Here is a 27,644-nt window from a genome sequence, read left to right on the forward strand (position 1 = left end):
TCCTATGGGAAAATTTTTTTCTAAGTGAAGATTATGTCATTTAAATCCTTGTTTAATGTTAAGGGGAATTTATGATTAGTGTTGATACACTATAGTGGTTCCCTGTGATTTTGTCTAGGTTCAAGCACTTAAGTAGTTGATAAATATCATTTGTTTCTAGGCTACGCTTGTAGACAGTATTTTGGCTGACTTCAGAGCTGAATTATTTTCCCTGAAATCATTTTCCAGAAAGGACCAGCAATTTGCTGATGACTTTTCTTATAAATGAATGCACAGTCAAGACCTAATGGGGTCAGTGGGATAACAGGAATGTGATATAATGACCCTTCTTATGAGAGCACTTAAAACAGTTACTCTCAATTTGGGGGGGCTCATCCTGCTGAAGAATGAGTTTAGCTTTTTCAAGGTATGATTTTTTTTTTTTTTTTTTTTTTTTTTTGCGGTACGCGGGCCTCTTACTGTTGTGGCCTCTCCCGCTGCGGAGCACAGGCTCCAGACGCGCAGGCTCAGCGGCCATGGCTCACGGGCCCAGCCGCTCTGCGGCACGTGGGATATTCCCGGACCGGGGCACAAACCCATGTCCCCTGCATCGGCAGGCGGACTCTCAACCACTGCGCCATCAGGGAAGCCCTCAAGGTATGATTTTAAAAATAGGAAGAAAAACCCCCAGTTGTTAGGTTGATTTTTTTTTCTTTCAAACAGTCTTCATTGCTTCAGTTTCTAGAACGTGCTGCTTTAAGACAGCAACATTGCACTTGATAATGTTTTGCTCATTATAACCTTTTCTCCAGAATGTTTGTTCAGTTGAGAAATGAAAATGGGTCTCACATACTACATAGAGTGATTTATTCTAAATGGGACAAAAACTGTTTCTGGAACTGTTAGTTCAAGGTTCTATAGAAGTTGATGCTTACTCTGAAGTGTGGACACCATAATCTAGCCAAATATTTACATTAGGGATTTTCCTGTGGTTTCATTTTTTCCTCTAAATATGTTATTAGTTTTATGTAATAGGAAAAGGGGAATATGCAAAGGCACAGGCACTATTTTGAATTAGGGACCATTTTCCCCCATGTTAACGGTGAAAGTTATCTTAGTTTCTGTCCAGCGTGCCTTAGTGTGTAAGGGACACGCTGGAGTTTCTTGTTCAGCAAAAGAGAAAATCTTTTATTAAAATGATTAGAATGCAAATCCTGTTTTACAGATCTGGTTTTCTGGCATTTTGGGGGAACACTAGTATGTCTGGTACTTTTGTTTTAGGAACAAAAGTAAACACTGTAGGGAGTTCAACCAAATCCCCCCACCCCCCTTCATCCCTTTTGAAACCAAACTGAGCAAGAGGACCAAATTGCTGCTTTATCCACATTTTGGTCTTCCTGTAGTGGTGGCAGTATAGTTTGGCAATATGCTGGCAAATGGGAAAACAAGTAACATAAAGCAAATTTCTGCCACAGTGCTTTTAATATGGAGACAGATTTTTATCTAATAGAGCCAACAGAATGGAACATGAGAGTACCATGGGCTCAAGGCTGTAAACACGGCTTCCCGATGACACATCCTAAGGGGACAGATCATACAGTTTCTATATTATTCAGCTTGTCAATCTACTGGCACAGAACTGATTTTTGCTTCAGAAAATGTCTCTTTCTTGAAACTCCAGCTGTCTTTCATTCATAAAGCAGTGTTTTAATAACGTGGTTGTTTACTAGGAAACAAAGCTAACGCTAATAATGAATCTCTGACAATATAGCACATTCCTTATCATAGATGGTCTCCTTGCTGCCAAACGGCTGGAGGCGAAGTGGGGAAAATGCAATCAAGCATTTAAGCATCATAGGTGGATGTTTTCAAACATGAAGTGGCCAGTTGTTTAGCATTGTGGAAGTAATGTGTATGACTGCCTGACTTTTAAAATGTTTTATCTGGGTCTTTTGATGTTCAGTAGATAGAGTCATAGACTAGTCTTCATTTTCAGGATACTGAGCAGTTATTCTGATCGTGAATGGCAAGAATGACGCTGAAAACTGGCAAGAGCCAGGCTTGGCAGGGACTGTGTGCCGAGAGAGAGAGAGAGAGAGAGAGAGAGAGAGAGAGAGAGAGAGAGAGAGAGAGAGAGAGAGAGAGAGAGAGAGAGAGAGAGAGAGAGAGAGAGAGAGACCAAGACTTGGACTGTGATGAAATGGGTCCCTCTCCTGGCTAAAGTGCATGGAAGCATGTGCCTTTTAAAATGCATGGGCCGAATCAGTTTTCAGTTTTCCGATAAGGGGCACCCGGGAATGAAGAAATTGGGTAAAGGGATCAGATCCTCTTGTTTTCCCTGAGACCCAAAGACTGAATAACCAGATGCTTCCTTGGAGTACTCAGTTCTAAGAAAGCAAGCAAACTGTCTTAATACCATTGAGGATACTGGCCAACAAGAAATCTAGTCTCGGGCTTCCCTGGTGGCGCAGTGGTTGAGAATCTGTCTGCCGATGCAGGGGACACAGCTTCAAGCCCTGGTCTAGGAGGATCCCACGTGCCGCGGAGCAACTAGGCCCGTGAGCCACAACTACTGATCCTGGGCGTCTGGAGCCTGTGCTCCGCAGCAGAGAGGCCGCGATAGTGAGAGGCCCGCGCACCGCGATGAAGAGTGGCCCCCGCTTGCCGCAACTAGACAAAGCCCTCGCACAGAAACAAAGACCCAACACAGCCAAAAATAAATAAATAAATTAATTAAATAAAATAAAATTTTAAAAAAAGAAAGAAATCTAGTCTCACTAAACTGAAGTAGAGTTGTTTCCTTCCTCAGATGAATGCCTCATCAGGCAAAATTTTAAAAATCTAAAGTACAGTAGGACCTTGTTGCCTATCCATCATATGTATAATAGTTTACCTCTGCTAATCACAAACTCCCAGTCCTTCTATATTCAATATCCTGTGATAAATCATAATGGGAAAGAAAATAAAAAAATAATGTCTATGTGTGTATAACTAAGTCACTTTGCTGTACAGCAGAAATTAACACAACATTGTAAATCAACTATACTACAATAAAAAAATTAAATTAAAAAAATCTAAAGTAAACAAAATGAAGCTTTTTCTCTTTTTAGGATCTCAGAGTACCTGATGAAAATCAAGCCATGCTCCCCACTGTACTTCTCTATCGGTTACTGGTACTTATAATTAGAGTCATTGCCAAATGCTCCACTAAATTAAAACCCCTGGAAATTAATTATCTCATCAAAGGTGGCTCAGTTTCAGAACTGGGTTCACAGATCCTGGTGCTAAAATAAGTGCACCTCCCTCTTAAGAGTGAAAGGAAAAAAAATAGTCATTTACTGACATGTCTCTGCAAGAATCAATAACATTACAGGTCATGTAGGAGCTAAGAATAGCCTGGGCGTATTAATAGCTTAGCCTGCTCACTGATTTTATTCAAGATGACTGGTTAAAGAACACTCTGCCTTGCTGACGGCTCCATGGCACGAGGAACAATGTCATCATTAACATGTGGGACTGTTTAGCATTTAGAACACTTCACACATAAAGAGAACTTAATATAGGACTATTGTGCTTTAGACAGATGGTTTAATGTTTCTTTAGCCTTCAGCCTATCAGGCCACCTGCGGTTTTCTTCAGCCAAGGGCTTTTAAAAAATAATTGGTGTATAACAATTTTCTAACGAGACTGACTGCAATGTATTTCCCTAAATCTTTTTCTTACCCTTAACTATCCCTTGCAGTGAATTGTGGCTGACTAACCTCCCTGACTGACACCGAGTCTTCATGGATAAGTAATTACTGACATAAAAGGAGATGAAGGGGCTGAAATTTCATCATTAATGGTTTCTTTGCTTGGGAAAAGCTATTCAGAAATTATTACTTTGGAAAACAGTTCTTCTCTGATTAGAGACTGCCTGACTCTGGAGAAGCTGCTCCCCCAGAATCTTTCAATACAGGAAATGATAACCCAATATAGGTGGATAACCGTGGGTGGCAAAGGATGCATATATGCATTTGTTTCAAAATGGTAAAGGAGAATAGCAATTGTGCCTCTGTCCGAGGACTCTGTGTGCTCAGGAAGGAATAAAGATGCTGCGGGTCCCCTGCGCATACTCTCAAAGTGAGATTCGGGCACACTAGCAAAGCAAGCAGGGTGCGTTTTTATAGTATAAACTTCTGTAGGGATCTTTTTTTGTTTGTTTTGTTTTTGCGGTACGCGGGCCTCTCACTGCTGTGGTCTCTCCCGTTGCGGAGCACAGGCTCCGGACGCACAGGCTCAGCGGCCATGGCTCACGGGTCCAGCCGCTCCGCGGCATGTGGGATCCTCCCGGACCGGGACACGAACCCGCGTCCCCTGCATCGGCAGGTGGACTCTCAACCACTGCGCCACCAGGGAAGCCCTGTAGGATCTTAATGATCCCCTGCACTGCCCTGGCCACTGTTCAGCTCTCCAGGCCCTTCTGTGAGCTCTTTCAAGGGAAGAGCATGACCCAGAGGCCGGGAGACTGTGGATTGGTCCAGATGGATGCATATTCTTCCCTACGTAACCTCCCCGGTAGGGTTCAGAAAAAGCTTGCTTGGGCCCCAGGCAGAGAAAAGCGATTACATAGCAGAGAGGGTTTAGTGATCAAAAGTTTTTAAGACAGCAAGTGTCTCCTGACTGTGCACTTAGGAGGCCTTGAGAAGGCTGGAAGTCTGAGCGCAGAGACTCGGATTGTTGGTGTTTTTCTTTCCCTTTGACTAACAGGAATGTCTCACTGGAGGCTCAGGTTCCCCGCTGACACTTTACACAGGGCTGGACTGGGGTCCCTGTTGCTTCTGCTGCTGCTGCTTCTGGTGTCAGGGTCTTGCACAGAAACTGTCAATTTCCTCACCTTTGAGGAAGAAGCCCTCGGCACCTTCATCGGTGTTCTGTCTGACCACATCTTGTTTAATTCCCAGCGCGAGGTGCCAGGCCAATTCCACCTTATTAAGATCAACAGCTCGCTGGTCCAGGTGCAAGAGGGCGACCGTCCTCAGAGATGCGGGCCTGGACCTCGAGCGGCTGTGCGGCCAGGCCTTCAAAGTGGTACGCTTTTGGCGGGAGCAGTTCCGGCTGGTGCACGTGGAGGTGGAGGTGAGGGACGTCAACCACCACGAGCCACGCTCTTCCCGGGCCCAGATCCCGGAGGAGGTGTCTGAGGGCGCGGCCGCGGGCATGCGCATCCCCCTGGAGGTGCCCATAGACGAGGACGTGGAGGCCAATGGGCTGCAGAGCGTGTGCCTGGCCGCACAGCCACTTCCGCGTGGAGCTGCAGACGCGCGCGGACGGTGCCCAGTGCGCCGACCTGATGCTGCTGCAGGAGCTGGGCCACGAGAGCCAGGCCGCTTACAACCTGGAGCTGGTGGCCCAGGCCGAAGGCCGCCCACCGCGCTCCGCCACGGCCGCCCTCAGTATGCGCGTGCTGGACGTGAACGACCACAGCCCGGCCTTCCTGCAGGGCGCCGTCGCCGCGGGGGAGCTGGCGGAGGACGCACCCGTGGGCTCGCTACTGCTCGACCTGGACGCGGCGGATCCCGACGAGGGCCCCAACGGCGACGTGGTGTTCGCCTTCGGCTCCCGTACCCAGCCCGAGGCGCGCCGCCTCTTCCGCCTCGACCGGCGCTCGGGCCGCCTCACCCTGGCCGGGCCCGTGGACTACGAGCGCCAGGACACTTACGAACTGGACGTGCGGGCGCAGGAGCGCGGCCCCGGGCCCCCGCGCCGCCACCTGTAAGGTCATCATGCGCATCCGTGACGTCAATGACAACGCGCCGGACATCGCCATCACCCCGCTGGCCGCCCCGGGCGCGCCTGTCGCCTCGCCCTTCGCCGCCGCCGCCGCTGCTCTCGGGGGTGCGGACGCGACCTCGTCGACCTGCCAGAGGGGGCGGCACGCGAGAGCCTGGTGGCGCTGGTCAGCACCTCGGACAGGGACTCGGGAGCCAACGGGCAGGTGCGCTGCGCCCTCTATGGGCACGAGCACTTCCGACTGCAGCCGGCCTACGCGGGCAGCTACCTGGTGGTGACTGCGGGGTCGCTGGACCGCGAGCGCATCGCCGAGTACAACCTGACGCTGGTGGCCGAGGACCGCGGCGCGCCCCCGCTGCGCACCGTGCGGCCCTACCTGGTGCGGGTGAGCGACGAGAACGACAACGAGCCGCTCTTCACGCGGCCGGTCTACGAGGTGTCGGTGAGTGAGAACAACCTGCCCGGGGCCTACTTGGCCTCGGTGGCCGCCAGGGACCCGGACCTGGGCCGCAACGGCCAGGTCACCTACCGGCTGCTGCAGGCTCCGTGTCCACCTACGTCTCATTGGACCCCGTCACTGGGGAGCTGCACGCACAACAGTGCTTTGACCGCGAGGAACTGGCTGAGCTGCGGCTGGGGCTGGAGGCGCTCGACGGCGGCTCTCGGCCGCTCCGGGGCCGGGCCGTGATGCGGCTGCATGTGGAGGACCAGAACGACCACGCGCCTCGGCTGGTGACCCCGCCGCTCGTCAGTGACTTAGCCAAGGCCCCTCGGCCCCGGGACGCGCCCCTGGGCTACCTGCTGACCCGACTGCAGGCTAGGGACACGGACAAAGACCTCAACGCGGAGCTGACTTACATTCTCCGCAGCGACTGTGGCCCCGGGGCGCTAGCGCTACACCCGGCCACGGGTGAGCTGTCCCTGCAGTGCCGCCTGTCCCCGCAGCCTGCCGACCCGCTGACGGCGGCCGTCGTGGTGCCGGCCGGAGGCCGGCCGGCCCGGTAGTGCGCGGCCACCTTGCTCCTCGTGCCCGCGCACTCGGCGCCACCTGGCGGAGAGGTGGTGCTGGTGCCACGGCCACCTCCGCCGACAAACGAGGAATGGAGGTATCCGCGGGACGGCGCACGGCGCATGGAGCAGGACGGCACCCTGACCTCTCCGTGGTTGTGGTCGGGGCTTTGACCAGCGGCTGCGGCCTTCCGCCGGTGGCCATCGTCACCGTGACTTGTTCCTGCTCAGGCAAGGCCAGGACGCGGAGGAAGAGGCTTTGTGAGCACAGACAGAGCAGGTGCCATGCGAGCAGTGGCCAGGCTTGCCCATGTTGCAGGACATCAGGGGCTGATCCTGGGAGGTCCAACCCAAGGTTCTTCGTGGAGACACCGCCGCTTTCCATTTCCTCAGAGGTGCAGGAGAACGAGTCTGCCGAGACTTCCCAGTCCGGGAACAGTGCGGTGTCCTTATGCCCCTCGCCTCGGAAGAGGAACGAGGTCCCCTGGGTCCAGGTAGCGCACCCCCAGCTCTCTTAGTGTCCTCGTTAGCATTCAGTAAATTTTCACGCTGGGAGCTTTATGAAAATTCAGTGCCTGATCAGATTTGGGACTTCAAGTGGCTAATTTTTCGGGACTTATTTTTTATTTGAGGGGAAAAATTCTTCACCGATGAGGGCAGGAGGAAGCCTGATGCTCATGTGTTCCTGGAGGCCCAGGTCTATTCCTGCTGTTTCAGCCCCTGGTAACTTCCTTATGGATCCAGCCCGAATCCCTTTCCATCAGGGTTTAAATGGTGTCTTCCTGCAGCACTGCAGATGAGGGATGCTGTGCCTGCTCTGTCAGTTCTGATATCTAAGGGTGAAATATTATTAACTGCTGCTCTCACACCTCTTTTTAAACAGGGTTCCGTCTCAGGTCCTTTTCATTCCACATTCCTGTGGGGAGAAGATAAATCTGCTGCAAGTTTAAGGTAATTGCAGAGTATTTATCATGATCTCTAAGCCATGGGTTTGAAATTTTGTACATTTTTATGGATAACAGAGTAGTTCTTTCCTTTTCACTTCCAGGACACATTCAAATCCAGGTGAGTTTAGTGTGAGAGATAGTGGAAAAGGAGACAGTGAATCGAATGACAACAGTTCTGATATCAGTAGAGAATGACAACAGTTCTGATATCAAGAAAGCACTTTTTGGAATGATTGCAAAGCAAGAGGGTAAGTTCACACCTGTGACTTTGAAGTTCTTGCTTTCAAAGTCATAATATTATATGCCCAAATGCATAATTAAAAAAACTAAACAAGGGGTCTTAACTGTACATTCAGAGATGGGAGTACTCTGAATGCTGCTGAATAGAGCTAATATTTTTAATCACTGACTATATAGCTGTTTCTGTGTATTTTAAATACATTTATTGACTTATTTATTCCCCATGATAAATCTAATGAGGTAAGAAACTGAGGCACAGAGAGTTTAAGTAGTTTGCCCGAGTGTTGGAGTTAAGATCTTAGCCCAGGAATTCTGGCTTTAGATTTCCTGCTCTTTTTTTTTTTTTTTTTTTTGCGGTACGCGGGCCTCATCACTGTTGTGGCCTCTCCCGTTGCGGAGCACAGGCTCCGGACGCGTAGGCTCAGTGGCCATGGCTCACGGGCCCAGCTGCTTTGCGGCATGTGGGATCTTCCCGGACCGGGGCACGAACCCGTGTCCCCTGCATTGGCAGGCGGGCTCTCAACCACTGCGCCACCAGGGAAGCCCCAGATTTCCTGCTCTTACTCACCCTACTAAACTGCATCTATTAATGCAAAAGATTAAAATACTGAAAAATCAGAATATTGTGGTTATTAATACTAAAATAACTTAGTGTCATGAGCACTAAGGATAACTTCCCCCCTGTGGGTATTCCAGAAGGGAACAGCATATGAATAGGTAAATTTCATATAGGCCAGTATGCCATTTGCTGGGAACATATGGGGATAGATTGTTTTTCTTTTTTTGATATTTCTTTTTAAATTTTATTTATTTATTTTTGAGGAGCGTGTGGGTTGTTTTGGCTTTGCTCTGTTCAGTGAATCCTGTACCAATACAGCCTTATGCTATTCAGTCCATCTCCTGTAGTGTTGAGGTCAAAATCTCTGTAATGGTGTCTGGTTCTGGAACGGTAGCTCCTGTGGGGAAAGGCATAGTCAATTTTGAGGTGTTTTATGTTAGTCTCTACAAAAGTGGGCATTAGATGTTTAGTCTCTCAGAGATGAGTCCTGATGGTATGTCCTACTGATTCAAGTGCCTCTTCACCATCATAGATACTTTTGCCCACCCTATGTTTAGTTCCTTCAACATTTTTTATTTTAAATGGTATGGCTTTTAAAAGTATCTGCATCCTGGTCCCCTTCTTCTGAATATTCTCTAGTTTGTATATATCTTTCCTAAAATGAGGCACTTAGAGTTGAACATAGTACTACGGAAACAGCCTCTCTCCTGACCTCCAAATTTGTATACCTACTTGCTTCTTCCACATCTCCATTTGGGTGTTTAATGAACATATCACATGTTCAACACTGAACTCTTGATTTCTGTTCCCCAAACCCACTCTTCCTCTAATGTTTGTAGCTCTGGAAATGACACCTCTATTCACTTAGTTGCTTGCTCTGTCCAAAATCCTTTGTGTCATTCTTGATCTGTGTCTTCCCACACGCAACTTCCAATCCATCAGCAAATCCTATTGGAATTACTTTGAAACTATATTGTTAATCAAAGCTCTTCTCACTATCTTCATTGCTGCTGCCCTAGCCAGGGCACTATCATCTCTTGCTTGGACAACTGCAGTAGGTTCCAAACTGGCCTCTCTGCTTGCATGCTTGCCCTCTTGCAGTCTGTTCTCTCTGCAGGAACCAGAGTGATCCTTTTACTTCATAAATCAGATTATGTTAATCAACTCTCCAAAGATTTCTCACTTATCTAAAATCCCTATCATGGTGTCCCAGTTATGAATGCTGGGTAACAAACTAGCCCCAGATACAGCGGTTTACAACAATCATATTATGCTCATGGATTCTCTGGCCATTTTGGACGGGACATAGCTTATGTCTGTTTCAGTTTCTGAGGCTTTAGCTGAGAAGATGTGATGGCTGGGAGCTGGAGTCATCTGAAGGCTTATTCAGTCATGTGTTTGGCGTGGTAACTAGGGTGACTGAAATTCTAGGATTGCAGACTTGGGGGTGGGAAGGGGGGCTACATGTGTCCTGTACAGGTGGCTTGATTCTCTCACAGCATGGCGGCCTCAGGAAAGTCACATGCTAGCTTACGGTTGCAAACATGAATGCTCCAACAGACAAGACAAAGACCCATCTTCTTTTATGACCCAACCTCAGAAAGACATAGTCATTTCCATCATATTCTACTGGTCCAAGCAATCTTAAGCCCACCAGATTCCAAGGGAGGGGACAAAGGCCCCATGTCTACATTGGAAAATTATTAAAGAATTTTGGGGCCGTGTTTGTAAACAAGCCATGCATGGCCCATAAAGTCCTGTATTATCTGGCTCCTGGCTGCTTCTCCCATCTGATTTCTTACCACTCTTCCCCTGATAATTTAGGTCATTTTATTGGCTTTCTTGTTTTTTTGACTTGACCAAACGTGTCTTTATTTCAGACCTCAGGGTCTTGCTGTTCCCTCTGCCTGGTAAGTTCTTTCTCAAGATATCCATATTGTTTGCTTTCTGCCTTCATTTAGTTCTTTGCTCAGATATCCATCCTCAAAGAGGTCTTCCTAACTGCACAGTGCTTCTCCCCACTGTCACTGCCACTCTCCACCCTGCTTTATTTTCCATCATAACATTTATCACTGCCTCATATTATTTTATATATTTGTTTGTTTATTATTTGTTCCCTGTTCCATGCTGAATCACTGGCATCAAATGTGTACTAACATTTTTTTACTGAATGGATGAATGAAGGTGTGGTCTAACCAGAATATACATCACAGCTGTATGACTATTTCAGATGATAATATCACATTTTATATTAGGATAAATATATCACATAAATATATCACATAAATATCACATTTTATATTAGGATAAATTTATCTTGTTTTTACAAGTTCCATTGTGCTACTTTATTTTGTGGACAATTTTAGTGTCATCTTAAAACTTGAAGATTTTACAGTAAATGTATCTTTCCAGATCATTTAATGGTAAATAAGCCTTTTCCCAAAACAAAACAAAACAAAATCAAATTCCTGGAACTCCTACTGTTTATTCACTATTTAGGGAATTACCAGCTTATTCTTCCCTTACCTCAGTTTCCTCTTTATAATAATAGGCAAGCTTTCTAAATCCATTATAGCTCAAGGTGCAATTTTAGCAAACAATAATGTGATCAAGGCAATGTGTTCACCATGAGAAAATACCATTTCTCGTTTCTCGGTAATAACAATCACATTTCCTCCTGCCAGTATGCAACAGCTACATTTTATTTATTTATTGAGCATTTATACAAGTTTTACCATGTGCCAGGAACTGTTCCAGGTGCTTTACAAGTATTAACTCACTTAATCCTCATGATAATGCTATTAAGTAGATACTGTCATTTAACACCATTTCGCACATGGGGAAACTGAGGCATAGACTTGTTGGAGTAATTTGATCACGGCCACCCAGCTGTAAGGGGTAGAGCTGGATTTCCAACTCAGGAAATCTGGCTTTGGAGTCCATGCTTTTAAAATGTTCTGCTGTAGCGTAGTTTCAGTAGGGTTTTACACACTTACTTTATGAGCCTGCTGAAGATTTAGGACCGATTTACATTTCTGAGGATGTTTCTGTCTTTGACTTCATGAGCTGTTCCGATTTATGATTTGGTTTATACTTCAACTCTCTGCTGCATTTTCTTGTAAAACTTGTAGTGGGAGTGTTGAAGGGATGCCACGTGGGTGATGGCAAGATAATTGAATTAGATGTTGACAGCTGGAGATAAGATGTTTATCACAGGTATTTTAAATTGCTTTTTGCATCTCACTTTTAATAGTTAACACAGAGGATGAGTGGATTAACCTGATAATCTTTTTAAAAAAATTTTGAATTTTATTTATTTTTTTATATAGCAGGTTCTTATTAGTTATCCCTTTTATACATATTAGTGTACATATGTCAATCCCAATCTCCCAATTCATCACAGTACCACCCCCTCGCCCCCATAACCCGATAATCTTCAGAAACTTCATTTTAGACTGTAATTCTGACCATTTCTCCCACCAAACCTGTATCAGAGATTCTCACAAATCGTTTAATTTACTTGCTTGGATTTTATTCCCATTTCATTTCCTCAGTGCACCAGCAGGTGGAGGTACAAGTCATTGGTAGAAAATTCAGAGGAAGAAAAAAATAAACAGCTAGAAAACCAGTCTCTGGACAACTGAATGCTGTTTGCATTTTTAAGTATATCGCTATGTAGCATTCTGGTTATTTAAAACATTTAAAACTATTTCACTTTATTTCCAAGTTGTTTCAGATCATTCAGAGCAAAAAACATTTAAGGATCCTGAAAGGTTAATCCAGGCATTTCATCACATCATGAAAACAGCTACAGGACTGTACTCTCTTCAAGTACCCGTTGCCCTCACGGTTCCCAGCTGAGAAATATGGGTTTCCAGCCAGAACACTAAGAACTCAAAGGATGTTATTTTCAAGCCTATGCGTCCCCAAGTGCTGGTGGCCAAGTGTATGTGACAGAGTTCAGAACTGCAGGCCAGCAGGGCCACCTTCCACACTTCTTGGACAGAATGATGAATTAAATCATCCTTCAGTGGATGAATCACCTTCACATGCCTCAGAAATAGCCACTTCATTCTGAAATGCTGCAACTCACATAGACAGTTACGTCTGGGGAATATACACATTTATGTTTCTGTCAAGTATTTATAAGCCAAGCTGCACCCACGAGCCTCCAGGTTTTGACAGACGTTTCCCTAAATTACGATAATAGTCAATGTCAGAGTACATGATGATTTTATATAAGCCACGCTATTTTACCAAAGAGTTCTAGATGAGAGCCTTTTATTGCCACAAATGTAATTAGTGAACATATATTTTATTTTCTAGGATCATTTATGAATGTAAATAAAATATTCATCTAGCTGTTCATATACAGTTAAGTGTTTACAGTTTTACTGGGAACATAATTTAACTTTGAATAACTTTAGGCTGGATGAAGAATCTGGACCCCAGCTGTGACCATAGGCCCAATGGGGAGAAAGAAGAAGCTGTGGACGGGCACCATTGGGCTGGGGGAACCCAAACCGTTTCTCTAGCCTAACATCTGAGAGGGTTGCCTGGTGCTCAGTGGGTAGAGCAGTGGCAGATTCTGGCAATGGGTGAAAACCAAATACAGATGACCAGTGATGTTGTGCTTTTGGGCACGCAGCCCATTCACGGCCGCAGCTCCATCTGAGGCAGGGCTGCAGGGAGCAGGGATGGCAGGACCTAGAGAGCGTTTTAAGGCCTCAGTCATCTGGGTTAGAGCTCCCAACAGGACTCTTCCCTTAGCTGTGGACAAGAAGCTAGGCAGACACTGAAGCAGAAGACCGGGGGCAAAAGGAGAGATCAAATGCCCAATGCAGTGACTGGAAGGCTTAGGTGAACAGCTGACCAGATCCAGGGGCAGCAAGGTTGGGTGATGGGATGGAAGGATCTGGATTATGGCTTGTTGGCTTCAAGATTGGCTCAGACCGTGGGAAGAATTGGATCTGCAAGGGCAGGACACTAGTATCTCCCCAATAGGAAGGGTCCGGGCTCATCAAGATCTGACTGGCAAGAACTGTCCACCCAATTCAATAATCCCTCGCCACATGTGGCTGCTTAAATTTAAATGAATTAAAATTCAATACAATGAAGAATTCAGTGCCTTGGTCACATTAGCCATGTGTGGCTAGTGGCTACGGTATTGGGCAGAGAGGCTGTACAACCTTTCCATTATCACGGTTCTAGTGGATTTAGAAGGAGGGCCAGGCTGGAGGACCACATCCACAGGCTGGACTTGTTGACAGAGCCACTGACCCACCATCGTTGCTCGGCACATCTACAGGCTGACGGTGTTTTCATTGTTCTCCACGCTTCCCTGGTTCATGACATCAGTCTTTTATTGGTTCATAGAAGTATCTAAAAATGGGTGGACACATTATATTATTTATTATAAAATATTTGAAAAATGTCGAATGACAGGAATTCCCGGGAATTCCCTGGAGGTCCTGTGATTAGGCCTCCTCGCTTCCACTGCTGGGGCTAGATTCGATTCCTGGTCGGGGAACTAAGATTCCACAAGTTGTGGCAGTGTGATCTTTAAAAAAAAAACCCAAAAAGAATTCCCAATACTACAAGGTTTTCTGCAGGCAGAAACTCTAATTTCTAAAGGCTCCTCTGCTATTCTAGCTAGCACCTTAAATTTGTAGTTCTCATATTCAGTCCTATAACCTTAGAGATTTTGCAGCAATGGTCATGACAAAATCAACCTGCTGTTATTCCTAAACTTGCCCAAGCAGTAATTCAGCCATTTTCATGATCAGTAATTCATTCTTTACCTACTCTCAGGCGAGACGCTAGAAAGTCCTTTAAACTCCTTTGGCTGCTGGCCTTCCGTAGAAAATCACTGCTGTAGAAATCGGTTTCCAGGTCCTGTGGTGTCTACAGAGTTAGTATGTGGCCCCAACCATCAGCTTTCCAGAATCGGTGGTCTAAGCCCCAGCGAGAGTGGAGCAAACATGAACGAGTGTACCTAAAATTACACGAGAGATACCTTCAAAGTGAAATGTACACCCATCTTTTGGTTTACGTTGAATAGTATTTCAACTTCATTAGAGTAATTTGTTATGTAAATGAATTCTGTGGGAAACAATATTTAGAAGCTGAGAATCTAAAATTTTCCCTCAAGTTTATAAACATAGGATTAGATGTCTTTGTTTTTCTTAAAACCAGGTTCACATACATTTGTGATGTTAGCTTCTACCTTAAGTATGATTCCTCAAGCAATTTATAACTCCTGCATCCTGCCTGTTGATGACTGCATTCTCAGTGAGAGACCACAATGGGCAACATTTATCAAATGCTCATTGTATACAAGGCTCCATGCTAAATGCTTTACATGAATTACTGTATTTATACCTCATAATTATCCTAGGAGGTAGTTATATTATCATCCCCATTCTATAGATGAGGAAATGGAGGTTTAGAGAGGATGATTTGTTTGAGGTCATATAGTCGGTGAAGGAATTACGCTATAACATTAAAGTACCTGAATTTTAGGTTTACAGCTGGATGGAATTTTATATGTATACACTCATGTTACCACCACCCAGATCAAGGAATAGAACATTTCCAGCGCCCTTGATGGCTCCTTTTCGTGCACCTTTCCCAGGCAATAACTCTTCCCAAAGAAACCACTATTCAAACCTCTTTCACCATCTGACTTTTCCTGTACTTGAACTTTATACAAATGGAGCAGTACAGCCTGGCTCACAGTTATGTCTGTGAGCTTCATCCATTGCTTTTCATTCTTTCTCACTGCTGTGTAGTACTTGATTTGCGAATTTGCCACAATTTATTTATCCACTCCACCGCTGATGGCCATTAGGGTGATTTCAAGTTTTTGGCTTTTGTGAATACATTTACACGTTTTTTGGTGGACGTAACACTTGCTTCTGTTGGCCATATACCCAGGATTAGAACTGTTGAGTCAAGAGTGATGATACTGTAACTCTATCATATGATCCTGTAATCCCACACCTGGGCGTATATTCAGAGAAAACTCTAATTCCAAAAGATACATGCACCCCACACCCCAGTGTTCATAGCAGCACTATTCACAATAACCAAGACATGGAAGCCACCTAAATGTCCATTGACAGAGGAATGGTTGAAGAAGATGTGGTATATTTATACAATGGAATATTACTCAGCCATAAAAAAGAATGAAATAATGCTATTTGCAGCAACATGGATGGACCTAGAGATTATCATACTAAGTGAAGTAAGTCAGACAAAGGCATATATCATATGATATCACTTATAGGTAGAATCTAAAAAGAGATACACACAAACCTATTTACAAAGCATAAACAGACTCACAGACATAGAAAACAAACTTATGGTTACCAAATGGGATAGTGGGGGTAGAGGAGATAAATTAGGAGTTTGGGATTAGCATATACACACTATTATATATAAAATAGATAAACCACAAGGACCTATACTGGATAGCACATGGAACCATCCTCAATATCTTATAATAACCTATAATGGAAAGGAATCTGAAAAAGAATATATATACATATGTGTATGTATATATACACATATATATGATAACTGAATCACTTAGCTGTACACTTGAAACTAACACAACATTGTAAATTAACTATACTTCAATTAAAAATGAATTTTTGAAAACCCAAACAAAAGGGTGATGGATCTAGTATATGAACCTCGTTTCCTGACTCCACTGTTACTCATTGTACACCACCCACTACATCAATAACAGCTAACATTGTCTGAGCACTGTCTATAATGTGCCAGCCACTCTGCAAAGCTCTATTTTTCCAAGTAGGCTCTTGATAAAACTGAGGACTTTTTATACGCTTAACTAGTAACCACAGGGGAGGTTTCACATTTGTTCGACAAATAAGACAGTCTTTTAAATTAACATCAACTAGCTGATATATTACAATGTATGTGGAGCACTTAGTAGCTTCTCTCTGTAAAAAAACATCATAATATCCATCGTTGACAGACTTATTTTGCTCATGGAAACGTATACAGTAAAAGTAGAGGTAGCAATTGATTATGCATTTACTTGTGTACTGTAATTAGCTAAGGAAGAAACAAATCCATTTAAAACCAATTTCCATAGTCTACACAGGCACAGGAATTGATTGCAGACTTGAGTTTGCTGAATAAAAAATGAAGCTAGCTACTCTCAGTTTGTATTTCATTGAGCAAATGTCAGCTATTGATTTCTGTGGCTACTGGCGAGGCTATGTGTCTGTCATGCTGTAAAGGTGGCACAGCGCCATCACTATGCAGTTTAATAAGGTGTGGGCTGGTCATTTCACTTGCTTGAGGCAGATGAAATATTTAGCTGTAGTGGGAGGAAAAACTTCAGCCAGCTGCCTGTCCTATCACCCTCTTTCAGACACTTACTCATCTCAATTTAAGGTCCATTGATTCTTATTGTTGGATGTTGTACAGAGGAGCCCTTTTGTAATGTGGTGTCGGAAGCTTGGACCAAGACTGACTTAACAGGCTAACTGAATTCTCCCAAGCTTTCTCGAACTCTCTTTTTTTGTTGTTGTTAAATAAATTTATTTATCTTATTTATTTTTGGCTGCGTTGGGTCTTCGTTGCTGTACACGGACTCTCTCTAGTTGCGGCGAGTGGGGGCTACTCTTTGTTGCCGTGCGCGGGCTTCTCACTGCGGTGGCTTCTCTTGCTGCGGAGCACGGTTTCTAGGTACATGGGCTTCAGTAGTTGGGACACATGGGCTCAGTAGTTGTGGCACACGGGCATAGTTGCTCCACAGCATGTGGGATCTTCCCAGACTAGGGTTCGAACCCGTGTCCCCTGCATTGGCAGGTGGATTTTTAACCACTGCGCCACCAGGGAAGTCCCAGGTTGCCCACTCTTGCCACTTCTTATTCAACATAGTTTTAGTAGTCCTAAATATATGACTGGACACCATAAAACTCCTAGAGGAAAACATAGGCAGAGCGCTCTTTGACATAAGTTGTAGAGATAGAGGAAAACATAGGCAGAGCACTCTGACATAAGTTGTAGAGATAGTTTTGTTTTGGGATCTGTCTCCTTCCTCAAGTTACAACGGAGTTACATCCTGATAAACCCTCATGATCACGTACATGGCTAACTGGGAGCTGCACTTCGTTGCCGCTGCCCAGCAACATGAGAGAATATCTTACTAGCCTTCAGAGTGGAAGTGAAACAGCAGCTCTCCTCAGAACTCAGTCCACCGGTTTCGCTTTCTTGAACTCTTGACAATACAGCATTACATCTTAGGGTAATGACTTGACCCGTATATTACAGAACAGGTTTCCACAATGTGCCTGGTTTTCTTAAAGATCAATCCATGCTGCCTTGGTCAGATGGGATTTGTATAGGATTTGACAAGTTGTGAGGCCTTGTGACCTAGCGTAACACAGAATGTGTAATCTTGCCCTGTCCTCGAGTGCTACTATTCAGATGAAAAGTGACCTAAAGGAGCAGTGAAAATAATGTCTTCTTTCTCAAAAGGAATACGATAATCTCTTTGGTTTTGGTTTCCTCACCTGAAATGGGGATAACAGTACCTACTTTATAGGGATTTTGTAATAGCTAAATGAGATAGTACATATAAAATGCTTAGAGCAATGCTTTGCCCATAGTTATCACTTAATAAATATTTATTATTACCATCAGAAACATTTTTCACTTCCCTCTTGTCTTGTTTAAATGGATGTAGTTTGTTATTCCAAATATTCCTAATTTTTTCTCTTTTTTCCTTTCTGTTTGGTGCAATTAGGTTTTTTGTTTTCATCTCTTTTGGTTGGCTATTATTATTTTTTTTAAACTAACTTTTCAAGTAGGTGAACAACAATAAAGTCCTCTGTGGATTACAATTTTTTTGACAGTGGTATGAGCCTCTGATTTAAAAAAAAGACCCTTTAGTAGAAACATTTTTTTACAGTAGTTCTTGGAAAGTTAGATCAGTCGATCATTTTGTCTTCTGGCTATATTTCAAGCCAGCAGTGAACTTGACAGGCACATGAGGGCATTTAAATGGAAGGGTTAGAGCCCAGTAATAATAAATGAACTGCTCTTTAGTTCAAGAATCCTTTGGAAAACTCACAAAAACTTGGTAGCCCACTTTTTTCTGCTTTGGTGAATGTTAATTTGCCATTTAATTGAGCCTGTAGGCCACATGCTCTGCACCTCGTGCACCCCCGTCAGCCCGTGGTGCTGTCGTGATACCCTGCAAGAGGCATGAAGTAATAAAGTGGTGGATGATAAGCCTCTAGCTCAGGCCACTGTAGCTGGGGAGATGATTGATAGGCATTTCTAAGTAATGGGAGAGAGTCTTCCAGATAGCACACAGCTTGAAAGTACTTTCTTTCCAACCTGGAGGCAAGAAAACCTGTAGAACATCTCCCACGTAAGGCCCAGGAGGCAGTCACAGACATTCATAGATATTTTGGTAGACATATTTTATAGATGGCATATGCTCTAGTCCATGCTTAGTTTTCAGTTCTGTCTCCTGCCACCTTCCTGCTTATGCACCCTGCCCCAGCCTCAATGGTCTGCCTCCCCTAAAATGGAGATGGGACAGTCATATAGACAATACCCCAAGCCCTGATCACAGGAGCCAGGCCCACCTCTCAGATAGCCCTGAGGACATATTACACCTGAGGGCCTATAAAGAGATGGACACCTGAAATGTGCTGATTACCTACTCACCTGAGTTCTTATCCCCAAGCGACCTTCCTCCTCCTGCCTATGGTTTGGTTTTCCATGTAAGCTTGTTTTCAGGGAGAGAATGGGCTGGACCTATGGAAGCATGTATTCTGTTCCTATGCAAAGTAGAATTTTCACTGTAAATTAATTAGATTGCAATTTTGGTTTTATACATCAGAACCATGAGGTTGCTTGAAGTGATTTTTGCTATTCAGAAAAGGATCTATTTTCATAGTGCTGAAAAATCAGGGATTTGAATCTGCCTCTCTGAGGGCTGGACACTGTATTATGATAAATTGACAAAGATAATGAATGCAATTCCCTGAGGTCTCCTAGGGGACAGCCTGCTGGTCATTCCCCAGGCAGTATGCCACCCCCCAGCCCTGCATTGGCCATGCCAATGCATTTCCTAATTAAATGTCTGCATCAGCTGATGATGTAGTGGTAACTAATATCTGTCAGGCTTTTCACGTGTACAATGATATTTCAATCCTATGAAGCAGGCAGTGTTATTGTCTTCTACACATAAGAAAATCGAGGTTAAATTACTTAGGCAAGTCCCAGTACCGGTGAGTGGCGGAGCTTCAATGCCAGACCACATCTTCTGGGTTCAGGGCATGTCCCACCTTGCCTTACTGCCTTTCTTTTAGCTTGTTAGTTCTTCATTTTATAGGTCTATAGGTCTAGAAAGCAAAGTACTTAAAAGCCCATTTTGGTAGTTTCTCTGCTGAAATCACCAGGAGCGGATGAACAATCTAAATGCATGTTCAGCCACTCAAAGATGTGATCTGTCCTCTGCCTGCGCATCCCTCATCCATCATGCGTGCTCCTAATAGACTCGGCAGGCTTGCACAAAGGGGTGCTTTTCTTCCTCTCTCCGTGCTGCTTCCTTTGAGGCATGCTACTGTTCAGGGCCCTGTTGAGATTTTGATTAAAAAAGACAGATATTGTGCAACTTCCATTAATGTTCTATTTCTCCCGTAGCAAAATGTAAGCCTTTGCAACTTCCTCAAGGGAATTTAATTTTCCATGTCTGTTGGCAAATTCAATTTTGAGTTTTACGTAAAACACTCGAAAACAGTTAGTGGCCTGGTCAGGGGTTATGTTTGTAATTCAGTGATTCTTTGAGGTGACTTTAACCCTTTTGCAGCCCATTCCCCTTTTCTGAAATCCACAAACCACTAGCTTTCTAATGTAAAAAAAAAATTACTTTTACAAGTATAAAGGGCCTAAGGTATTTAACTTTCTTTTGCCCTCCTCTTTCTGGTTATGGTAATGCCATTTGACTTATTTTTATAATGTTCTCTAAAGGTAACAAAACCTTTGTAAGCTAAGAAATTATAAACATGTATTTTGAAAATGCTCAGTGCAGGACAACTAAAAGTTAAGATAGCTCATTGTATATCTGAGCAGCTTTATAACATCTCCACTGATAGTGTGCCCTTGTGTATATATATATATATACATACATATATATATACATCCATATATATATATATCTCTCTTGGTGTCCCCCCAGTCTTTACCTAGCTCAATGTATATATAATTTACATTCATTAATTCTGAGACTTATTACAGATTTGTGGATTATCTGAATCTTTTCTGTCTCTCCCTCTTGCCCCTTGAATAGTGTTCATTTTTTCCCCAACTTATTAGCACTTTTCTGGTGTTGAAACTAGGATAGGAGAGTGGGGAAAGTCAAACACATAAATTTGACTTCTTTTGTGATTTGATCAAACCAGTGTTTTAGAAAAGTGGTCAAATAAATCAAGCAACTGGTACAAAATTTGGAGCTGCAGCTTCCATTAATTTTTTTTTTCCTGGAGATAGGGAATAAACTGGGGTAGGGAGTAGATATGAGTCTTTCTTCTCTTAATATGAACTTGTTCCCTTAAGGCTACTATTTTTTCTTCTGGGATCCTAACTGTCATACTTACAATACCATGCAATCAACTGCCCACATTCCCTCAGAAAGACTAAGATAAACTTGGAAAATGATTGAGCTAGATATTAAACTTTGTGTTTTTAAAAAGGCTTCGAGATTACTGACTACAAGAGTCACATTTATAAACTCCATTTAACCATAAATATACAGAAAACTGAAAGAATCCAGTTTTATGCCACGAGCTTTTGTTGTTGTTGCTGCTGTTTTTTAAACAGCTATCTGAGCTGGAACCCATGCTTTCTAAAGCGAACCAAAGAACAATTTAGTGAAAAAAATGTTTCATAGTTTTCTTTACTAAAATTACTTTATGAGAAAAAGGTCAGAACATACATGTTCTCTCAGCCCTAAAGCTTGTCCACATTTGACTGGACTTGGAAACCCCTTTCCAGAGCTTTCCTTCTTGCTAAGCATCTGCTCTGCCCTGAGGCGAAAGAGACAGCTGAGCTTGGGGACAGTTGGGGGCGCAGGTGTCTGTCAGAGCCGTCTCTTGTGTAGCCATCTACTCTTTGCTTGGTGAGTTCCCTTCTCAGATGCCCGAGTCCATAGCAGCCTGGGAAGATGATGGATTTCCCACTGTCGTGGAGAGTAGAGATGGTTGACTCTGATGAGTAAGATAACTTCTCACGTGTAGTTTTGTGTGGACCTGGGCTGGGGTGGTTTGGGAAATGGAAAATATACACTGTGACCTTATTTTACTCATACTTCGTCTCCTGTTTCCTTTTGTACTTCAGATCTGGTAAAGTTAGGGGGTATCAAAAGTCTGGTCCTTATGCAACCCATCTAAAGAGAAAGTAGAGCAACTTTTCCCTTCTCTCTCTGTATAGGGCTTCAGTGAGCATCTTGTTTGACTCCAGTAGACTTTCAGGAAATGCTTGTTAAATAATGAAACTAAATGAAATTTTAGTCTTAAAATATTTAGTTCATTTATGTTGATATAAGTACTATTTAATGTACTTAAGTCTACTATTTTACTATTTGTTTTCTTTGTTTTTCTTCTTTCATGCCTTTTTTTGAACTAATCAACAATTTTGAACATTACTATTCCATTTTCCCCCTTTATTTACTTGCCTTTGGCTATAATTTGTTTTATTTTTCTTTTAGTATTTAGAGATTATAACATACATACTGGATTTAATAAGAATCTACTATGAATTAGTACTTTTTTTTTTTTGCCATTTCCTGGAAAATGTAAGCATGTAGAATACTTTGCATTGATTCCATTCTTATCTTTTGTGCTATTATCATGTATTTTAATTCTACATGTACTTTATACTTCATAAGATACTATTCTTATTGTTTTATACAGTCAATATTTCTTTGGTTTTACATACCTATTTATAGTCTGTTATTCTTCATGCTTTCTTTCATTTCCATTTTTCCACCTAGAATCATTTTCTTCTGCCTGAAAAACTCACAATTATTTTACTCTGGACCTGCTGGCTCTGAACTCTCTGTATTTTATTTATCTGAAAGCATTTTTATTTCTTCATTTAAAGAAAAACTTTATTAGAGTATAATACATGTACAGAAAAGTGCACACATAATAAGCATCCAGCTCAATGGATTTTTACAACCTGATTACACCTGTGTAACCAGCACTCAGATCAAGAAACTGAACGTGTCTGTGAGCAGCATTCCGGGAGCCCTTATGCTCCTCTCCAGTCTATTCCCATCAAAGCATGCCCGCTCTCCTGACTCTAACATCATAGATTACATTGGACTGTTTTTGCATTTTGTGTATATGGAATCATATGTTAGATGCTCTTTTGTGATGACTTCCTTTACTCATTTATATTTGCGAGATTCACTTACATTGTTGCATTCAGTTATAAAGAGTGGATGCTAACCTTTATAGCATTCTGTTGTGTGGATCTACCAATATTCATTTATCCATTTTACTATTTTTTTATATATTTCTTTTAACAAAAATATTATTTATTTATTTAGAATTTTTTTTGGCTGCATTGGGTCTTTGTTGCTGCACGCGGGCTTTCTCTAGTTGAACTGAGCAGGGGTTACTCTTCGTTGCAGTGCATGGGTTTCTCATTGCTGTGGCTTCTCTTGTTGCCTAGCACGGGCTCTAGGCACACGGGCTTCAGTAGTTGTGGCACGTGGGCTCAGTAGTTGTTGCTCACAGGCTCTAGAGTGCAAGCTCAGTAGTTGTGGCGCACGGGCTTTGTTGCTCCGTGGCTTATGGGATCTTCCCGGACCAGGGCTCAAACCTGTGTCCTCTGCATAGGCAGGCGGATTCTTAACCATTGCGCCACCAGCGAAGTCCCTCCATTTTACTATTTATAGGCCTTTGGGTAGTTGCCAATTTTGGTTGATTACATATAGTGCAGCTATGAATGAATATTTTAGCACAAAATTCATGTCCTTCTCACATGCAAAATACATTCACTCTATCCCAGCAGTTCCAGAAGTCTTAACCAATTCCAGCATCAACTCCAAGTCCAAAGTCTCTGCTAACTAGCATCTAAATCAGATATGGGTGAGGCTTGAGATTCAAAAACAGAGAAATTGGAAAGAAGAAAGAGATGATGGATCCCAAGCAGGTCTGAAACCTAGCAAGGAAAATTCCATTAGATCTTAAGGCTCAAGAATAATCCTTTTTTAGTTTTTTAAGGAACCTCCATACTGTACTCCATAGTGGCTGTATCAATTTACATTCCCACCAACAGTGTATGAATGTTCCCTTTTCTCCACACCCTCTCCAGCATTTATTGTTTGTATATTTTTTGATGATGGCCATTCTGACCGATGTGAGATGATATAGCATTGTAGTTTTGATTTGCATTTCTCTAATGATTAATGACATTGAGCATTCTTGCATGTGTTTGTTGGCAATCTGTATATCTTCTTTGGAGAAATGTCTATTTAGGTCTTCTTCCCATTTCTGGATTGGGTTGTTTGTTTTTTTGATATTGAGATGCACGAGCTGCTTATAAATTTTGGAGATTAATCCTTTGTCAGTTGCTTCATTTGCAAATATTTTCTCCCTTTCTGAGGGTTGTCTTTTCAACTTGTTTATGGGTTCATTTGCTGTGCAAAAGCTTTTAAGTTTCATTAGGTCCCATTTGTTTATTTTTGTTTTTATTTCCATTTCTCTAGGAATGGGTCAAAAAGGATCTTGCTGTGATTTATGTCATAGAGTGTTCTGCCTATGTTTTCCTCTAAGAGTTTGATAGTGTTTGGCCTTACATTTAGGTCTTTAATCCATTTTGAGTTTATTTTTGTGTATGGTGTTAGGGATTGTTCTAATTTCATTCTTTTACATGTAGCTGTCCAGTTTTCCCAGCACCACTTGTTGAAGAGGCTGTCTTTTCTCCATTGTATATTCTTGCCTCATACAACCCAGCAATCCCACTACTGGGCATATACCCTGGGAAAACCATAATTCAAAAAGAGTCATGTACCACAATGTTCATTTCAGCTCTATTTACAATAGCCAGGACATGGAAGCAACCTAAGTGTCCATCGACAGATGGATGGATAAAGAAGATGTGGCACATATATACAATGGAATATTACTTAGCCATAAAAAGAAATGAAATTGAGTTATTTGTAGTGAGGTGGATGGACCTAGAGTCTGTTATACAGAATGAAGTAGGTCAGAAAGAGAAAAATAAATACCGTATGCTAACACATATATATGGAATCTAAAAAAAAAAAAAAATGGTCATGAAGAGCCTAGGGGCAAGATGCGAGTAAAGGCGCAGACCTACTAGAGAATGGACTTGAGGACATGGGGAGGGGGAAGGGTAAGCTGGGACAAAGTGAGAGAGTGGTAGTGTATATATGGACATATATACACTATCTAATGTAAAATAGATAGCTAGTGGGAAGCAGTCGCATAGCACAGGGAGATCAGCTCGGTGCTTTGTGACCAGCTAGAAGGATGAGATAGGGAGGGTGGGAGGGAGGGAGATGCAAGAGGGAAGAGATATGGAGATATATGTATATGTATAACTGATTCACTTTGTTATAAAGCAGAAACTAACACATCATTGTAAAGCAATTATATCCAATAAAAATGTTAAAAAAAAAAGAAAGCAAAAGAATAATGAAAATTAAAAAGAAAAAGAAAAAAAATAATCTTTTTGGGCTTGATTCTCCTCCCTCTGAGCCCACTGGGGCAGCATTGTCCCTTCCACAGTCCTAGGTAGCAGCTCTGCCCCTGAGGCTCTGGCTAGTGGCCCCGCCTCCAAGGTTCTGGGTGGCAGCCTGTCTCTGAGGCACTAGTGGCAACAGCCTGGCCCTCTGAAGCCAAGGAGAAGACAGCCCTGTACCCTGGGCCTGTGCTGTCTGGACCTTCAGTGGCAGTGGCAGTCCTGCCCATCTCTGAATCACCTTCGGGATCATTCAACCCTTTTCTTGAGGGATAAGGCATGTTCACAGCTAAATAGCTCTATTGTTCCATCCTGTGGAATCCCAGAAGTTCAAAAGCCTTCCTTCCTTTTGTCCATTATCTGTTTCCTTTAGCCCAAGCTGGCAGTGTGTCTCCTGGTATAATCCCATCTCTATTCCTGGCTTCTTCTTAGCTGGCTGCCGGACAATCTCTTTATGGAGTGATTGTCCAGCCACACCTGTGGTGATCTCTTCCGAGCATGCTTTCTCATTTTTGGCAATATGAATAGACTGAGGATTTTCCACATCTGTAGTTTCTGGTTCTGTTTTGCCTGACAATTCCTTTAATTTATCTCTCTTCTCTCACATTTCACTATAAGCAGTAAGGAGAAACCAGGTCATGTATTTTTTCCCTAACATGGATATCCAGTGGCCCAGGACTGTTTATTGAAAAGATAAATCTTTTTGTACTGAATTGCCTCTTTGCTATTGTTATTAATCAGGGGACCATGTATGTGTGGGTCTGTTTCTGACATCTCTATTATGTTCCATAGGTCAGTCTGTCTATTCCTGCATCATTACCACTCTGACTCTATAATAGATGTTGATATATAGTAGAATAAGATCCCAGCTTTGTTCTTCTAGATTACTTCATTTATTTTTAACTCTTTTCATTTCCATGAGAAGAACCAGTGAATTATGTAAAAGCAGTGGCTTGAAGTTTAATTTTGATTGTACTGAATCTGTAAGTCTTTAAAAAATATCTCTTATTCAGTGCTAAAGTCTTGCACATAGCTTAGATTTAGTTCTAGGAATTTGATGTCCTTTGATGCTATTGTAAATTATATCTTTTTACTTTTTTCATTTTTGTAGCTTATTTCTGTTAGATATATAATTCCAAGTTGGTAGTTATTTTCTTTCAGCAAGTAACTGGATTTAAATTTAAAACGTTGGGACTTCCCTGGTGGTCCAGTTGTAAAGAATCTGTCTTTCAATGCAGGGGACTAAGATCCCACATGCCGTGGGGCAACTAAGCCCACATGCCACAACTATTGAGCTCACGCGCCTCAACCAGAGAGCCTGCATGCCACAAACTACAGAGCCCACACTCTCTGGACCCCGAGCGCCACAACTAGAAAGAAAAAACACGTGCCACAACTAGAGAGAAGCCTGAGCACCACAATGAAGAGACCGCACGCCGTAATGAACGACCCCCGTAATGAAAGACCCCGCATGCCACAACGAAGATCCCATCTGCCACAACTAAGATCTGACACAGCCAAAAAAAAAAAAAAGGAAAATAAATTAAAAAAATTAAAAATGTTATTCCATTATCTTCTGGATGCTATCATTTTATTTTTGAAAAGCCAGCATTAGTCCTCTTGTTGGTCCTTTGAGGGTAATATGTCATAGTTTATTTGACTGTTTTGTAGAGTTTTCTCTTTGTTTTTCAGTGGTTTTACCGTATTAGTCCCCAAAGGTGTGCCTTTAATGAATCGTGCCCCCTAGTATTTTTGTCCTGCCCCTTTGAAAACAAAAGTGAGCCCTGTGACTCACTTTTGATCAATAGGGCACATCTGCTTTGACACTGTGTGATTTCTGAGGCTCAGGCGTAAGTCTTGCTGCTTACCTGCCCTCTTGGAACACTCACTCTTGGGATGTGCCCTTTGAGAACCTCACTGTTAAGATGTGAAATTACTCTGAGACCACCATGCTATAAGAGAATCATGCCACGTGGAGAGGCATTGGAGGATATATTCTAGGAGAGAGAGAAGGCGTGGGGGAGATAGAGAGGGAGAGGGAGAGAAAGAAAGAGAATCTGAGTTGCCTGATGTAAGAGTGAATGGGTCATTAGGAGATCTTGCCCAGCCAAGCTTTCAAATGGCTTCAGCCCTGCCACTGTTTAACTGCTACTGTGCAAGAGACCCCAAGCAAGGACTGTGTAGCTGAAGTTGGTCAATCTGCAGAGCTGTGAGATCCAAGAATAAATTACTTTAAGACATTAAGTTATGGGGTGGTCAGTTATACAAAAATAGACAAATGGAACAGAAAATAATACCTAGAAGTAGGATATGATTGAAACAAAACCTTAAAACACGTGGCATCAGCTTTGGGACTCAGAGGTAGGAGGAGC

General features: G+C 43.0%; 1 protein-coding gene across 1 annotated transcript; it reads left to right on the top strand.

Annotated features, from left to right (window-relative positions):
• Window positions 1-319: 319 nt before the first annotated feature.
• On the top strand, window positions 320-26,774 carry LOC307176600 (protocadherin-8-like; the record flags this gene model as incomplete). Its single annotated transcript, XM_079902934.1, is given in 9 exon segments — window positions 320-406; window positions 4,729-5,246; window positions 5,248-5,710; window positions 5,712-5,876; window positions 5,879-6,290; window positions 6,293-7,253; window positions 7,643-7,710; window positions 7,808-7,954; window positions 26,511-26,774. Coding segments are annotated over 6 exon segments (2,109 nt in total). The 3' UTR covers window positions 6,757-7,253; window positions 7,643-7,710; window positions 7,808-7,954; window positions 26,511-26,774.
• Between the last annotated feature and the right edge of the window lie 870 nt (window positions 26,775-27,644).

The sequence above is a fragment of the Stenella coeruleoalba genome (assembly GCF_951394435.1).
Source record: "Stenella coeruleoalba genome assembly, chromosome: 18".
Classification (NCBI taxonomy): domain Eukaryota; kingdom Metazoa; phylum Chordata; class Mammalia; order Artiodactyla; family Delphinidae; genus Stenella; species Stenella coeruleoalba.